This window comes from Mustelus asterias, chromosome 22 (genome assembly GCF_964213995.1).
Source record: "Mustelus asterias chromosome 22, sMusAst1.hap1.1, whole genome shotgun sequence".
Lineage (NCBI taxonomy): Eukaryota > Metazoa > Chordata > Chondrichthyes > Carcharhiniformes > Triakidae > Mustelus > Mustelus asterias.
In genome coordinates, this window is record NC_135822.1 from 73,446,207 (window position 1) to 73,464,647 (window position 18,441).

Here is an 18,441-nt window from a genome sequence, read left to right on the forward strand (position 1 = left end):
TGGTTAGCACTGCTGCCTCACAGCACCAGGGACCAGGGTTCGATTCCCGGCTCGGGTCACTGTCTGTGTGGAATTTGCACGTTCTCCCCGTGTCTGCGTGGGTTTCCTCCGGGTGCCCCGGTTTCCTCTCACAGTCCGAAAGACGTGCGGGTTAGGGTGCATTGACCCGAACAGGCGCCGGAGTGTGGCGACTAGAGGAATTTCACAGTAACTTCATTGCAGTAAGCCTTACTTGCGACTAATAAATAAACTTTAAAACTTTACTCAAGAAAATACTGGGCTTCTCCCTCCCACTTCCAGTGTGAGTGTACAGAGTTTGACGTTGGCAGAACAATCTCACTCAGGTGACACAGCCCCTTGCCAATCGGGTGGCACAGCCCCTTGCCCTGCGCGGTGCCCATTGTGAAACAGTTTCTCGAGAGCAGCCTGAAGCTGGCATTCTTTATTTCTTTCTGAAACATTCACACCACCAAATGTCAAATTTTCTTTACATCCCGCTTCAACCAACATGGAAGGATAAGGAAGAAAATAACAGGTGAATTCCAAGAAGTTTCCTTGGTAGAGATATATTCCTGTTTATGCTGTTAAAATAATACACTATACAATGACGGTATAATTGCACAGACAGCTCGCAGGAGCGTTGCAAGCTGGGCTGACATCGATTACTGCATGAGACACACTTCTAGAAAGTCCCGAAACAAAAGGGGAAACAATTTTTTTCACACGTAAACAGAACTTGTACACTCCCTTGGGTATAAATGATATTGAGTGTAGAAAAGAGTGGGAGTTTTAACACACCAGTACCTCTCCGCCACTCCGAGGACAGCAGGTGGGATGGGGGAAAGGGTGGATGGGTGGGGTGGGGGGGGGGGGGGGGAGTGGGGGGGGGGGTGCTAAAACGTACAGACAATAAAACAGAGAAGTGGTTTGATACAACCGTTAATCACAGCAGCTGTGTGACCAAATTGGAATCCTGTCCTTGGGCCTTGGCCGTCGAGAGAGGAGATGTACGGTGATCCAATTCGGAAGGCTTTTTTTGAAGCCTAACTGGTTACTCAAGTCCAATAAGCAGCCCGGTACTGAGGCTCCGGCCTATCAGCTAGGCTTGAAGAGGCAGTCGCGCTTTTTTCAAGGAAGCAAGGCCCCAGTCTGTTCACAGCATCGTGTCCATGAGAAGCCTACACCTTGGGGACCAAGACTTCTGTTAACACATTTCTACCAAAGCAATCACAACTTTTCTTTGCCTTTACTCCCTTAAAATTCAACCAATCATATTTGTATTATCTCCACAGGGGTATCATTTTTTTTTCAATTACGTAGGATGGATGTGGACATTCTTCAAGGGCTCCTTGAGGCTCCTATGATGTCAAGGTTGTTACAATATAACAGGAAATTGCGACCCATGCCACACTGGCATGGATGCGTGCACCGAATGAGCGCCCATCTCTTGGATCTGTGTAGCTTGGTAATTTATCCAGGTCTTTCATCTTGTCCTTGGTCAGTGCAGGAACTTGTGTCTGAAAGAGAAAGAGAGTGCCACTCACTCATCTATCATGAAAAAACAGTCGCAGTGGGAAGGTTTTCACATTCCCTCTCCATTTTTAGCCACATTCTGCTGCCTGTTTGGCTCATGCTGGATTCCCATCCCCATTTTCAAATCCCACTGCGGCCTCACAGCCCCTCCCCAACCCCCTCCAACTGAACAACCCACCAAAGATATCTGGCGTTCCACCAATTCTGACCTTTTCCCCACCCCTGATTTTAATCGCTGCGCCATTGGCGGCCGCGCCTTCGCTCCAAAGGGCCCTCAGTTCTGAAAGTTCCACCCGAAACCTCCCCCCCGTCCCTCCTCCTTTTAGATCCACCCTAAAACCCTTGGACCGAGCTTTTGGTCACCTGGCCAACTATCTCCTGATGTCACTCACCGGCCAATTTTCGAATGGTGGCATTCTTTGGGACGTTTAAAGGTGCTATATGAATGCAGCTTGTTGCTGAATGGCCTGGGCCACAGTGTTGTGTGCAGCTGTTGAGGGTGGCACCCTTTGTCAGACCTGGCAGCTCAATTTTCCTTCAAACCCCAGATGATTACCAATTGATCAATTGGGCCAGTGGGCTGACGAATGGCAGATGGAGTTTAATTTAGATAAATGCGAGGTGATGCATTTTGGTCGATTGAACCAGGACAGGACTTATTCAGTTAATGGTAGGGCGTTGGGGAGAGTTACAGAACAAAGAGATCGAAGGGTACATGTTCATAGCTCCTTGAAAGTGGAGTCACAGGTGGACAGAGTGGTGAAGAAGGCATTTGGCATGCTTGGTTTCATTGGTCAGAACATTGAATAAAGGAATTGGGGCGTCTTGTTGAAGTTGTACAAGACATTGGTAAGGCCACACTTGGAATACTGTGTGCAGTTCTGGTCACCCCATTATAGAAAGGATATTATTAAACTCAAAAGAGTGCAGACTTGATAGTTTGAGTTATAAGGAGAGGCTGAATAGACTGGGACTTTTTTCCCTGGAGCGTAGGAGGCTGAGGGGTGATCTTATAGAGGTCTATAAAATAATGAGGGGCACAGATCAGCTAGATAGTCAATATCTTTTCCCAAAGGTAGGGGAGTCTAAAACTAAAGGGCATAGGTTTAAGGTGAGAGGGGAGAGATACAAAAGTGTCCAGAGGGTCAATTTTTTCACACACAGGGTGGTGAGCGTCTGGAACAAGCTGCCAGAGGTAGTAGTAGAGGCGGGTACAATTTTGTCTTTTAAAAAGCATTTAGACAGTTACATGGGTAAGATGGGTATGGAGGGATATGGGCCAAATGCGGGCAATTGGGACTTGCTTAGGGGCTTAAAAGAGAAGGGCAGCATGGACAAGTTGGGCCGAAGGGCCTGTTTCCATGCTGTAAACCTCTATGACTCACTGCTGCCTCACAGCACCAGGGACCCGGGTTCGATTCCTTTTGGGTCACTGTCTGTGTGGAGTCTGCACGTTCTCCCCGTGTCTGTGAGGGTTTCCTCCGGGTCCAAGGTGGGCCGAAGGGCCCGTTTCCATGCTGTAAACCTCTATGACTCTATGACTGGCTTTGCTTTGGTTTAAATGCTGGAAAGTGGCTCCCAGGCTGAAGGCCGTTCACTTGAGGTGGAAACCGGTGAACTGTGCTCATCAAGGGCTCCTCCAGACCCAAACAATCTCACTACATTTCCCTGCTGGGGTAGGAATGTGACTGGTGTGAAACCCGCATCAAAAATGAAATGTACCTCGGGGAGACAGAGACTTTTTTCTTTGGAAGTGTTGAACTTTGGTTCGTGATCCTGCAACAAGAAGACAAGGTCATCATTAATTTATCTATCGTACATACCCACAAAAATCCTGTGGGATCTTACCATCCCACTAAAGCCAATGGCCGTTTGCGATGCTCACCATCGGGCGACCCACTCGCTAATGGCGACTCTTCTCCGCCTCCAGAAAACCCGCCATGGGGCAGTGGGAGGTGGGAAATCCTGGCCAAAACCTTGAGACAATCAGAAGACTAAGGAAATTTGACATGTCAGCCACGACTCTCACCAACATTTACAGATGCACCATAGAAACTATTCTTTCTGGTTGTATCACAGCTTGGTTTGGCTCCTGCTCTGCCCAAGACCGCAAGGAACTACAAAAGGTCGCGAATGTAGCCCAATCCATCACGCAAACCAGCCTCCCATCCATTGACTCTGTCTACACTTCCCACTGCCTCGGCAAAGCAGCCAGCATAATTAAGGACCCCACGCACCCCGGACATTCTCTCTTCCACCTTCTTCCATCAGGAAAAAGATACAAAAGTCAGGTCACGTCCCAACCAACTCAAGAACAGCTTCTTCCCTGCTGCTGTCAGACTTTTGGATGGACTTACCTTGCATTAAGTTGATCTTTCTCTACACCCTAGCTATGGCTATAACATTATATTCTGCACCCTCTCGTTTCCTTCTCTATGAACGGTATGCTTTGTCTGTATAACGCGCAAGAAACAATACTTTTCACTGTATGTTAATACATGCGACAATAATGAATCAAACCAAAATTGCTCTCTCTCTTTCAGTTATCAGTTCACAAGATCAGAAGGAATGGGAACTGGAGTTAGCCATTTGACCCATCGAACCTGTTCTGCCACTCAATAAGATAGTTCCTTTTTAAAATTTTGCTCCATTCTTAAAGTTACAAAGCCAATTCTCAGCGTGGACCTGATGGACCCTTCATCCATCTCCTTGCTCACTCCAGAAACCAAATTCCAATTGAATCCAATTCTGCATCCCCACCAGAGAGACAAATAAGGTCCCAGCTGACAAGAAAAGGCATTGCACTCCATCTTAGCCAAAAGAATCATCGAATCCCTACAGTGCAGCAGGAGGCCATTCGGCCCATCGAGTCTGCACTGACCACAATCCCACCCAGGCCCTATCCCCATACTTACGCTGACACTAGGGACAATTTAGCATGGCCAATCAACCTAAGCCGCACATCTTTGAAGTGTGGGAGCACCCGGAGGAAACCCACGCAGACACGAGGAGAACGTGCAAACTCCACACAGACAGTGACCCAAGCTGGGAATCGAGCTTAGGTCTCTGGCGCTGTGAGGCAGCCGTGCTAACCACTGTGCCGCCCGAATAAGATCATGGCTTATCTGATTGTGACCTTTTGATTTGATTTAATTTGATTTATTATTGTCACATGTATTAACATACAGTGAAAAGTATTGTTTCTTGCGCTCTATACAGACAAAACATACCGTTCATAGAGAAGGAAAGGAGAGAGTGCAGAATGTAGTGTTACAGTCACAGCGAGTGTGTGGAGCAGTGGTTCCCAAACTTTTTTCACTGGGCCGCACTTTCAGAATAAAAATTTGCTGGCGTCACACCGAATTTTTTATTGATAAGAAATGCATTCAAAAACAAAAAAGAAACAACTCCTAGCAGTGCTTGATTCATAACATAGAACACAACTACTTTATAATATGATCATGGGACATCCAGAAAGTATAAAACAATCACTTTGGAAAAATATCTAATCCATGTTTAAATGTTTCTTTGACTGTCCTTGAATCTTCCCGCCACACTCGCAATCCTCTCTTGCCGCACCAGTGTGGCGCGCCGCACCCTTTGGGAACCACTGGTGTAGAGAAAGATCAACTTACTCGGGTCAATTTAACATGGCCAATCAACCTAACCCCCACATCTTTGGACTGCGGGAGGAAACCGGAGCTCCCTGAACTCCACTTTCCTGTCCGACCTCCTTCCACCCGGCTCATTGGTCAAAATCTCAGCCTTAAGTATCTTCAGTGACCCAGTGACTGCTGTCTGACCCTAATTCCAAGCAATAATAATCCTACCTGCAGCTGAACAACACGGGTCTGGAACAACTGCACGCAACAGCTTTGGTCTGTTCAGCTTGCTTCCTTTGTGAAGACCAAACCCCACTTTTACATGTGAAAAGTTGTGCAAATCCCAAAAGAAATAATTGACCTTGGATGCAAAGCAGAGGGGGGGGGGGGGGGGGGGGACTTTTAAGGAAAAACTAGTGATAAGGTCGCAGAACTGGCTTTTGATATGTAAATGAAGCGAGTTTCTCAAGTAGGTCAGCATGTTCGTTAAGCTTCTACTTTCCTTTGTGCAAGCACCGCATTCACAAAGAAAAGCTCATCAATCCTTGTCTGACTACCAGTAGTCTCCAGGGCAAATTAATGAATTCACACACCACTTTGTCTGAATTCGCAGGCATGTATTATCATGTGTTTTGTACCAGCAGTGGCTCACTGGGTAACACTCGCGCTTTTGAGCCAGAAAGGTTGCCGTTTCAATTTCCACTGCACACACTTAAGCCCAGAATCTAGGCGAGCAGAGCAGGACTGAGGGAGTGCAGCACTATCAGAGGTGCTGTCCTTCGAGTGAGATGGAGTCGTAGAGTCATAGAGGTTTACAGCATGGAAACAGGCCCTTCGGCCCAACTTGTCCATGCCGCCATTCCTTTTTTAAAACCCCTAAGCTAGTCCCAATTGCCCGCGTTTGGCCCATATCCCCCTATACCCATCGTACCCATGTAACTATCTAAATGCTTTTTAAAAGACAAAATTGTACCCGCCTCTACTATTACATCTGGCAGCTTGTTCCAGACACTCACCACCCTCTGAATGACAAAATTGGCCCTCTGGACCCTTTTGTATCTCTCCCCTCTCACCTTAAACCTATGCCCTCTAGTTTTAGACTCCCCTACCTTTGGGAAAAGATATTGACCATCTAGCTGATCTGTGCCCCTCATTATTTTATAGACCTCTATAAGATCACCCCTCAGCCTCCTAAGCTCCATAGTAAAAAGTCCCAGTCTATCCAGCCTCTCCTTATAACTCAAACCATCAAGTCCCAGTAGCATCCTAGTAAATCTTCTCTGCACTCTTTCTTGCGGGCTGTCCTGTCTGGAGACAATACACATCTCTTTAACCTGTGCTTAATGCTCCCTCCACCCACATTGTCTGTATCTTTAAGATCTGGTTGGTTGTCGGGATTCGCATTCTAATCAGTATTCTGTAACTTGATTTTGTGTCTCTGTGCCCTGTTTGAGAGCACATTTCCACTCCATCTGACGAAGGAGCAGCGCTCCGAAAGCTAATGGCATTTGCTACCAAATAAACCTGTTGGACTTTAACCTGGTGTTGTTAAAACTCTTAATGTGGCACCCCAGTCCAACGCCGGCATCTCCACATCATCTCTTTCCAGTGAAGCAGAGATGCTAAACTGATGACCTGTTTAGTCCCTGGAGTGGACACAAGACATCACAATTTGGGTATGGAAGCAATGGATGTTGCCTGACCCAATATTTATCTCTCATTGATTTGATCTGATTTGATTTATTATTGTCACATGTATTAACATACAGTGAAAAGTATTGTTTCTTGCGTGCTTTACAGACAAAACATACCGTTCATAGAGAAGGAAAGGAGAGAGTGCAGAATGTAGTGTTACAGTCATAGCTAGGGTGCAGAGAAAGATCAACTTAATGCAAGGTAGGTCCATTCAAAAGCCTGACAGCAGCAGGGAAGAAGCTGTTCTTGAGTCGGATGGAACGTGACCTCAGACTTTTGTATCTTTTTCCCGAAGGCAGAAGGTGGAAGAGAGAATGTATATCAGTAGAAGCAAATAATATGCTCATCGTCTCCATGCAAGTTTGTGGGAGCTTGCTATGCGTAAATTGGTTGATGTGTTTCCTACGTCACACGAGTGTTAGTCTTCCAGTAATACTTAGTTGCCGGTAAAACCAAAAGAGAAAACGCCGGAAAATCTCAGCAGGTCTGGCAGCATCTGTAAGGAGAGAAAAGAGCTGACGTTTCGAGTCCAGGTGACCCTTTGTCAAAGCTAAAAGGTTGCCAGTGAAGTGCTTTTGGGATGTCGTAATGTCACGATAGCTGATGTGGAAATGCAAGCTTTAATTTACTTTTCAATGATAACTTGGTAGCGTGACCATTGTACATTCAGTCCAGAACATTTGGTCCTCGCCTTTAGCATGACTCATAGAGTCATAGTGGTTTACAGCATGGAAACAGGCCCTTCGGCCCAACTTGTCCATGCTGTCCTTTTTTTTAAACCCCTGAGCTAGTCCCAATTGCCCGCATTTGGCCCATATCTCTCTATATCCATCGTACCCATGTAACTGTCAAAATGCTTTTTAAAAGACAAAATTGTACCCGCCTCTACTACTACCTCTGGCAGCTTGTTCCAGACACTCACCACCCTCTGTGTGAAAAAATGCCCCTCTTTTGTATCTCACCCCTCTCACCTTTAACCTACACCCTCTAGTTTTAGACTCCTCTACCTTTGGGGAAAGATATTGACTATCTAGCCGATCTATGCCCCATGGGATAGTGTGGGGAAGGTTTATGGACTGGTTGGTTATCGCTGCTTCCCTTTTTTAAGGTCACTTCCATTAGATTCCTGAACTAGCTGACAAACAGCATTGTCAATATCTGTCAACAGTCAAAACAAAAGGCCAAGTGTCATCCAGACTTGCAATGTCAGCTCTGTTCTCTCTCCACAGGTGCTGTCAGACCTGCCAAGATTTTCTGGCATTTTCTCCTTTTGTTTCAGATTCCAGCATCCGCAGTAACTTGTGTTTATCCATCGGTGATCATTGGTCTCCCCGCTAGGCCTGATCTGATTGATCCAGGTTCCACCGGCTAAACCTGGACAAACTGGTTATCTGACACAAAACGGAGACATTCTCCATTGAGATGTCAGCTGTTGTGCATTTGGCAACCTTCTGCTGAGCTTTCTCTATGTCGGCAGAACAGTGTTTGAAGATGTTTAACTTTAATTATCGAATTGCCAGAATCTGCCCATCCTGCCCTTCCAAAGCTGTGGACAACTATATGGGGCGTGCAATCCTCATGGCAGTGTGACTTCCATCATTATAATCCTTAGGAATTGCAGTGTGTGTTAGGATAGGGACTCAGTGACTAGGGAAGAGCTTGAAACCACAGAAAGAAACATTTTCCTTGTCCCAATGAAAGCAAACTGAAGTTACTGATAAGCGCCTGACCCATGTCGATGTGGTGCCAATCAAGCGGGCAGCTTTGGAGAAACTTGGTTTGTGCTCACTGGAACGACGGAGGTTGAGGGGCGACCTGATAGAAGTCTACAAGATTATGAGGGGCATGGACAGAGTGGATAGTCAGAAGCTTTTTCCCAGGGTGGAAGAGTCAATTACTAGGAGGCACAGGTTTAAGGTGCGAGGGGCAAGGTTTAAAGGAGATGTACGAGGCAGATTCTTTACACAGAGGGTGGTGTGTGTGCTGGAACTCGCTGCTGGGGGAGGGAGTGGAAGCAGATACGATAGTGAGTTATAAGGGGCGTCTGGACAAATACATGAATAGGATGGGAATGGAGAGATATGGTCCCCGGAAGGGTAGGGGGTTTTAGTTCAGTCGGGCAGCATGGTCGGTGCAGGCTTGGAGGGCCGAAGGGCCTGTTCCTGTGCTGTAATTTTCTTTGTTCTTCTTTGTTCTTTGTTCATGTTGCCTCCACCACCAATTTTCTTCTCCATAACATCACCCCTCTCTGTCCCTGCCTCGGCCCAGGAGCTGTTGAGATCCTCATTCATCCCTCTGTCAATTCCAGCTTTGGCTCTTCCAGTTCCCCCCTGTCTGCATTCCCACCTTCTGGACATGTCAGCTCCTCTAAGACTCTGCGTCCCATTATCAGGTCCCATACTGAGTCCCATTCGGACAGCATGACATCCATTCTGATTTCAACCCTCTCTATCTCGGTAACCACCCAACAAGCTCTCCAATACACTGTCTTTACCCTGCCCCATCACCCATACTTGGTGGTTCTGATTTCAGTGGGCAGAGCCCCAAGGCCCAGGGATTATCCCCCCAAATCTTCCACCTCTCTCCTCCTTTAACACCCTCCCAAATATTCACCAAGCTTGACACCATCCAGGACAAAGCAACCCGCTTGATGGGCACCACATCCACAAACATTCAGTAGAAAGGGTCGAGAGCTCCAAGTTTTTAGGTGTCCAGATCGCCAACAACCTGTCCTGGTCCCCCCCATGCCGACACTATAGTTAAGAAAGCCCACCAACGCCTCTACTTTCTCAGAAGACTAAGGAAATTTGGCATGTCAGCTACGACTCTCACCAACTTTAACAGGTGCACCATAGAAAGCATTCTTTCTGGTTGTATCACAGCTTGGTATGGCACCTGCTCTGCCCAAGACCGCAAGGAACTACAAAAGGTCGTGAATCCATCACACAAACCAGCCTCCCATCCATATGCTGTGCCCCTCATTATTTTATAGACCTCGAAAAGATCACCCCTCAGCCTCCTACACTCCAGCCACTCCTTATAACTCATGTGTTAGAACATAGAACATAGAAAAGCTCCAGCACAAACAGGCCCTTCGGCCCACAAGTTGCGCCGAACAATTTCCTTACCTTCTAGGCTCATCTATAACCCTCTATCTTACTAACCTCCATGAACCTATCCTAAAGTCTCTTAAAAGACTCAATCGAATCTGCTTCCACCACCACTACCGGCAGCCGATTCCACGCACCCACCACCCTCTGAGTGAAAAACTTACCCCTAACATCTCCTCTATACCTACTCCCCAGCACCCTAAACCTGTGGCCTCTCGTGACAACCATTTTGTTCTGGAAAACAGCCCATCACTCGCAGGAATCATCGGAGCAGGAGTGGCACATTCAGCCCATCAAAATGGAGTCATGATAGTGTGGTGAACCATCGTTGGTTCCCACTAGATAGTACTGAGCCAGGGTCTGGCCAGTACTACGAGTATGTATATATGTTGCTGTTGGGGTTAGGGATGGGTTGTTCTACTTGTTGCTGTTGGGGTTAGGGTTGGGCTGTTACACCTGTATTATAGTTATTATGGTACATCCCAGTCGGGCTCTGCCTCCTGGGAGAGGTATAAAGGTCACTGCTCTGTCTGGGACCCCTCAGTCTGGGATTGTGTACTATACATGGTAGCTTCATTGTAATAGTAAATAAAAGCCTTTATTTCCTTGAGCATCTCAAGCCTCGTGTGTGATAACGTGCATCAGATAGTAATTCAGGAAAGGCAGCGGTCTATTTGTACACATCATCCGCAAACATTCGCTCCCTCCATCACCGACGCACAGTGGGAGCCGTGTGTAACATCTGCAAGATGCACTGCAGCAATTCACCAAGATTCCTTAGACAGCACCTTCCAAACCCACAACCTCTACCATCTAGAAGGACAAGGGCAGCAGATACCTGGGGTACACCACCACCTGCAAGTTCTCCTCCAAGCCACTCACCACCCTGACTTGGAAATATATCACCGTTCCTTCACTGTCACTGGGTCAAATCTTGGAACTCCCTCCCTAACAGCACAGGGGGGTGTAACTACACCACATGGACTGCAGCGGTTCAAGAAGGCAGCTCACCACCACCTTCTCAAGGAGCAATTAGAGATGGGCAATAAATGCTGGCCTTGCCAGTGATGCCCACATCCTATGAATTGATAAAAAAAAACAAGATCTCACGAAGGGCAATGTGATAATAACTGGACGATCTGGAGATGCTGGCTGGTTTATAACAGTTGGCTGGGAACATCAAACAGAGGGAGCCTTGTTACAAAGAACAAAGAAAATTACAGCACAGGAACAGGCCCTTCGGCCCTCCAAGCCTGCACCGACCATGCTGCCCGACTGAACTAAAAACCCCTACCCTCCCGGGGACCATATCCCTCTATTCCCATCCTAATTTAGCCCCTTGAAAGTCACTATCGTATCCGCTTCCACTACCTCCCCTGGAGCGAATGCCAGGCACCCATCACCCTCTGTGTAAAAAATCTGCCTCGTACATCTCCTTTAAACCTTGCCCCTCGCACCTTAAACCTGTGCCCCCTAATAATTGACTCTTCCACCCTGGGAAAAAGCTTCTGACTATCCACTCTGTCCATGCCTCTCATAATCTTGTAGACTTCTATCAGGTCGCCCCCTCAACCTCCGTCGTTCCAGTGAGAACAAACCAAGTTTCTCCAACCTCTCCTCATAGCTAATGTCCTCCATACCAGGCAACATCTTGGTAAATCTTTTCTGTACCCTCTCCAAAGCCTCCACATCCTTCTGGTAGTGTTGAATTGAACACTATATTCCAAGTGCGAGAGTTTTAGTCCTCAGGGTGGCATCATGGACAGTGCAACACCTCTTCGGTACTGTATGGGGTGTCAGCCTGGGTTGGGTTGCGGAATATCCAAGTTTCTGACACAAGTAGTGAGGATGCAGCATCAAGCCATGGCTGGTTCCGCTCACAGTCACATCGTGCCCTTGATGCTCAGAATTTTAGGCAGTTTCGAAATAAATCTTCTTTTGGTGTTTAACGCAGAAACATGCATACGTGTTTGAAAAACATATACAACTGGCGCCCAAGGATTGTGTCGTATTCAATGAGCTGCCAGTCTAATCCCCCAGTGGATCTGAAATACAGTCGCAAACTGCCAAGGGTCGGAGTTGGGTGTCGGTAACTGGAACGAAGGATTCATTGCCTGTTATAAGAGGCACTTTGTGCAGTCCCACTCATGAGAGATTTCAGCTCCGGAGTGAGTTATGGGATGCATAATTCTCCCACTTGTGTTATTAATAATCTCTCCTCACATGACATGGTGAGTTGACAGCCTGGTCAAGTGTACCAGCAGCACACATTAAAAACATTCCACCACTGATCTTTTTTGCAAATAAATGATGTGTTGAGCAAAAAAAATATCCTCGTCAGGATCTCATCGTTTTGTTCACCAGCCTCGTTCATCAAGTGTCTCGCAGCCTCACTCTCAGCTCAAGTCACTGGTTGGTGAAATTAATACAGAAACAATGACTTGTCACCATCCTCCCCCGACTGCTCAAAGTCCTTCGCTCCTTCCGCTCACTCCCTTCTTTCTCCAATTATTGGCTATTATTTAAAAATTAGCATCTCATGTTCAAATCCCTCCAAGGCCTTGTCGCACCCCACCCACCTCCCCAAGCTCCCTCGCTATCTCTGTCACCTCCTCAAGCCGCACAACCCTCCAAGATCTTGCACACCACCAATCCTTGGAGGGCTGGCCTTCATTGCTCCACCGCTGGCTCACATGCCTTCAGCTGCTTGGGGTTCAAGAAACCAGCAATCTCCTCGCAAAAGGACTGCCAGCCTCTCTAAATCTCTCGCTCTCCCCTGTTAACTCATCAGGCCTCCTTTGACAGCTCCTTCCAAACCAGCAACTTCTACCACCCGTAGGGACATAAGAACATAAGAACTAGGAGCAGGAGTAGGCCATCTGGCCCCTCCAACCTGCTCCGCCATTCAATAAGATCATGGCTGATCTTTTCGTGGACTCAGCTCCACTTACCCGCCCACTCACCATAACCCTTAATTCCTTTACTGTTCTAAAATGTATCTATCCTTGCCTTAAAAACATTCAATGAGGGAGCCTCAACTGCTTCACTGGGCAGGGAATTCCACAGATTCACAACCCTTTGTGTGAAGAAATTCCTCCTCAACTCAGTCCTAAATCTGCTTCCCCTTATTTTGAGGCCATGTCCCCTGGTTCTAGTTTCACCCGCCAGTGGAAACAACTTCCCTGCTTCTATCTTATCTGTTCCCTTCATAATCTTATATGTTTCTATAAGATCTCCCCTCATTCTTCTGAATGAGTATAGCCCCAGTCTACTCTGTCGCTCCTCATAAGCCACCCTCTCAACTCCGGAATCAACCTAGTGAATCTCCTTTGCACCCTCTCCAATGCCAGTCTATCCTTTCTCAAGTAAGGGGCAGTACTGTCAACGCAGGGGCACCAACACACATAACTGCCCTTCCAATCCATTCACCATCCTGACTTGGAAATACATCGGACGCTGCTTCACTTTCACTGCCATTGGGTCACAATCCTGGAACTCCCCCCCTAACAGCACTGTGGGTGCACCTACACCACAGGGGCTGCAACGGTTCAAGAAGGCAACTCACCACCACCTTAGCAACGAGGAATGGGCTTAGCGAGTGACACCCCGTGAACAAGTTAAACAAAAGTTGCCCCTTAAGACATTTCTCTTTGACCAAGCCACTGGGATATCTGTTTCCATAATTTCACATGTGCCCCAGGGTCAAATATTTTTCTCGTCACAGCCCACATGGGAGATTTTATGACATGAGTGGTGCTACATAAATGCAATTTTCTGCTGTTGTCACATTCTTCGGTGGGTTTCGGAATCACTAAATGGGAATAAATCTCGATAAACAGCCTGCTTTCTGAACACATAACTTGTATCAGACTCAATCGGTGATTAAAGATGTGCAGATTTGCCAAATGTCTGGCCGAGGACAGATCTGTATTTGAGAATTATTTTACTCCATTCCCTCTGGCGATATGAATCAGAATTGTTCTTTGACTGGAATTTGTAAAGCCAATATCACTGCTTCAGTTCCAGCTCTGATGCAGATGAAAATCTCCTATTTATAGAACCAGCTCACAGATCACTTACCCACCATTGCGTCATTGAGAGGGCCACGGTTTCCAGCTGTGCAAAGGGAGCAATAATCAGCCTTGACCAAGCGTTCTCCCTTCCGCTGACACCATGGCAAGATTCACATTGGCATCAATCAATCTGCGAATGGCCGTGTAATCAGCCAGATTGCTGGACATACCCAAGCAGATCTACTCTGTGTTCACCGGAATCAGGAGCACTGTCAGAGGGTCAGTGCTGAGGGAGTGCTGCACTGTCAGAGGGTCAGTACTGAGGGAGTGCCGCACTGTCAGAGGGTCAGTACTGAGGGAGTGCCGCACTGTCAGAGGGCCAGTGCTGAGGGAGTGCCGCACTGTCAGAGGGTCAGTGCTGAGGGAGTGCCGCACTGTCAGAGGGTCAGCACTGAGGGAGTGCCGCACTGTCAGAGGGTCAGTACTGAGGGAGTGCTGCACGGTCAGAGGGTCAGTGCTGAGGGAGTGCTGCACTGTCAGAGGGTCAGTACTGAGGGAGTGCCACACTGTCAGAGGGTCAGTACTGAGGGAGTGCCACACTGTCAGAGGGTCAGTACTGAGGGAGCACTGCACTGTCTGAAGGGTCAGTGCTGAGGGAGTGCTGCACTGTCAGAGGGTCAGTACTGAGGGAGTGCTGCACTGTCAGAGGGTCAGTAGTGAGGGAGTGCCGCACTGTCAGAGGGTCAGTACTGAGGGAGTGCTGCACTGTCAGAGGATCAGTACTGAGGGAGTGCTGCACTATCAGAGGGTCAGTACTGAGGGAGTTTCGAACTGTCAGAGGGTCAGTGCTGAGGGAGCGTCGCACTGTCAAAGGGTCAGTACTGAGGGAGTGCTGCACTGTCAGAGGGTCAGTACTGAGGGAGTGCCGCACTGTCAGAGGGTCAGTGCTGAGGGAGTGCTGCACTGTGAGAGGGTCAGTACTGAGGGAGTGTCGAACTGTCAGAGGGTCAGTGCTGAGGGAGCGTCGCACTGTCAAAGGGTCAGTACTGAGGGAATGCTGTACTGTCAGAGGGTCAGTACTGAGGGAATGCCGCACTGTCAGAGGGTCAGTACTGAGGGAGTGCCGCACTGTCAGGGGTCAGTACTGAGGGAGTGCCGCACTGTCAGAGGGTCAGTGCTGTGGGAGTGCCGCACTGTCAGAGGGTCAGTACTGAGGGAGTGCCGCACTGTCAGAGGGTCAGTACTGAGGGAGTGCCGCACTGTCAGAGGGTCAGTGCTGAGGGAGTGCCGCACTGTCAGAGGGTCAGTGCTGAGGGAGTGCCGCACTGTCAGAGGGTCAGTGCTGAGGGAGTGCTGCACTGTCAGAGGGTCAGTGCTGAGGGAGTGCCGCACTGTCAGAGGGTCAGTACTGAGGGAGTCAGAAAATTGAAACTGAGGGGATGCTGTACTTTTTGAGGTACGGGACAGAGGGAAGGTCGGACTGAGGGAGAACTTTTGCATGAAAGTTGCCATCATTTGGATCTGAGTCCACTCAGCCCCAGTGAGTAAAACAGATCCCATGGAGCTCTTGCACAGAAGGGAAGGTGCATTCGCCGGTGTGTATCCCTCAACCAGCCTTGGTGGCTCACCCACTGCTGATGTGGGATCTTGCAGTGTACAAATTGGCCTCCACCTTCCAATATTGATTCCAGATCTTGGGCCGGTAAACCCTTTAGAATATTTTGAGGTTGTAAACAACTCTGCAGAAATGGAATTTCTTTCGAGAAGTGTTTGTGTCACCATCCTGAACCCCCAGTCTGGTTACCCACAGCAACCATCCTGAACCCCCAGTCTGATTACCCACAGTAACCACCCTGAACCCCCAGTCTGGTTACCCACAGTAACCACCCTGAACCCCCAGTCTGATAACCCACAGTAACCATCCTGAACCCCCAGTCTGGTTACCCACAGTAACCACCCTGAACCCCCAGTCTGATAACCCACAGTAACCATCCTGAACCCCCAGTCTGATAACCCACAGTAACCATCCTGAACCCCCAGTCTGGTTACCCACAGTAACCACCCTGAACCCCCAGTCTAACTACCCACAGTAACCACCCTGAACCCCCAGTCTGATAACCCACAGCAACCACCCTGAACCCCCAGTCTGATAACCCACAGCAACCACCCTGAACCCCCAGTCTGATTACCCACAGTAACCACCCTGAACCCCCAGTCTGATAACCCACAGCAACCACCCTGAACCCCCAGTCTGATTACCCACAGTAACCGCCATGAACTCCCAGTCTGATTACCCACAGTAACCACCCTGAACCCCCAGTCTGGTTACCTACAGTAACCATCCTGAACCCCCAGTCTAACTACCCACAGTAACCACCCTGAACCCCCAGTCTAACTACCCACAGTAACCACCCTGAACCCCCAGTCTAACTACCCACAGTAACCACCCTGAACCCCCAGTCTGATAACCCACAGTAACCATCCTGAACCCCCAGTCTGATTACCCACAGTAACCACCCTGAACCCCCAGTCTAACTACCCACAGTAACCACCCTGAACCCCCAGTCTAACTACCCACAGTAACCATCCTGAACCCCCAGTCTGATAACCCACAGTAACCACCCTGAACCCCCAGTCTGATTACCCACAGTAACCACCCTGAACCCCCAGTCTGATTACCCACAGTAACCGCCCTGAACCCCCAGTCTGATAACCCACAGTAACCACCCTGAACCCCCAGTCTGGTTACCCACAGTAACCACCCTGAACCCGCAGTCTGATAACCCACAGTAAACACCCTGAACCCCCAGTCTGATTACCCACAGTAACCGCCCTGAACCCCCAGTCTGATAACCCACAGTAACCATCCTGAACCCCCAGTCTAACTACCCACAGTAACCACCCTGAACCCCCAGTCTAACTACCCACAGTAACCACCCTGAACCCCCAGTCTAACTACCCACAGTAACCGCCCTGAACCCCCGGTCTGGTTAACCACAGTAACCGCCCTGAACCCCCAGTCTGGTTACCCACAGTAACCGCCCTGAACCCCCAGTCTGATTACCCACAGTAACCGCCCTGAACCCCCAGTCTGATTACCCACAGTAACCACCCTGAACCCCCAGTCTGATAACCCACAGTAACCATCCTGAACCCCCAGTCTGATAACCCACAGTAACCACCCTGAACCCCCAGTCTGATTACCCACAGTAACCACCCTGAACCCCCAGTCTGATTACCCACAGTAACCACCCTGAACCCCCAGTCTGGTTACCCACCGTAACCACCCTGAACCCCCAGTCTGATAACCCACAGTAACCGCCCTGAACCCCCAGTCTGATAACCCACAGCAACCACCCTGAACCCCCAGTCTGATAACCCACAGCAACCACCCTGAACCCCCAGTCTGATTACCCACAGTAACCACCCTGAACCCCCAGTCTGATAACCCACAGCAACCACCCTGAACCCCCAGTTTGGTGACATGGTGACACAATGGTTAGCTCTGCTGCCTCCCAGTGCTTGGGACCCGGGTTCGATTCCCGGCTTGGGTCACTGTCTGTGTGGAGTCTGCACATTCTCCCCGTGTCTGCATGGGTTTCCTCCGGGTGCTCCGGTTTCCTCCCACAGTCCAAAGATGTGTGGGTTAGGTTGATTGGCCAGGCCAAATTAACCCCAGTGTCAGCGGGGTTGGTAGCGTCAATATGAAGGGTTATGTGAATACGGCCTGCGTGGGCTTGTGGTAAAGACTTGATGGGCTGAATGGCCTCCTTCTGCACTGTAGGGATTCTATGATTCTATGATGGAATGAGGCAGGAACTGCACTGTGACGGGCAGTGCACCTACTGAGGGGCCACTCACAAACTGTGTCCTGGAGCTGTCCAGCTACATCTGACGCATGTCCTTCAAGTGTCGCCTCTCTGTCACAAGTGAAGCAAACCTTAAAAATAGAAACCTTTCCAAAGGAGAAAAGCTTTTCCCCGACCTTGTACTGTGCTGTCTTCCCAGTGGAGTGCGTGTGACGGACAGCTGGCCCCCAGTTCCGCTGCACTGGCAGACAGAACATCCTACTGTGGGAAAGGGTGCTACCTAAATGCAAATTCATTGTTGTGGTTTGTCTAGTAGAATGTTAAAAAACATTTTTTAATGGATTTTTCCGCATTTAGGGATGGGTGAACACTTGTTGCTGGAGGCTTCTAACCGCCCTCCCACCCTCCAGCCCCCTCCCACCCCCCCCCCAACTCCTGAACCCTCCCATCCCCCCAATTCCCGAACCCTCCCATCCCCCAACTCCTGAATCCTCCCACAACTTCCCTGCTTCTATCTTATCTATTCCCTTCATAATCTTATATGTTTCTATCAGATCTCCCTCATTCTTCTGAATTCCAATGAGTATAGCCCCAGTCTACTCAGTCTCTCCTCAGAAGCCAACCCTCTCGACTCCGGAATTAACCGAGTGAATCTCCTCTGCACCCCCTCCAATGCCAG

The 18,441-nt window shown here is 48.8% G+C and overlaps 1 protein-coding gene across 1 annotated transcript in view; it reads right to left on the reverse strand.

Moving 5' to 3' along the window:
- Nucleotides 1-475: 475 nt before the first annotated feature.
- Nucleotides 476-18,441, reverse strand: part of LOC144510195 (GDNF family receptor alpha-2-like) — a 361,038-nt gene continuing 343,072 nt past the window's right edge. Inside the window, exons 8-9 of the mRNA XM_078239675.1 lie at nt 3,256-3,309; nt 476-1,517 (exon numbers count right to left, since the gene is read on the reverse strand). Of these exons, the coding sequence (XP_078095801.1) occupies nt 1,359-1,517; nt 3,256-3,309 (213 nt within the window). The 3' untranslated portion in view covers nt 476-1,358. The remainder of the gene's footprint in view (nt 1,518-3,255; nt 3,310-18,441) is intronic.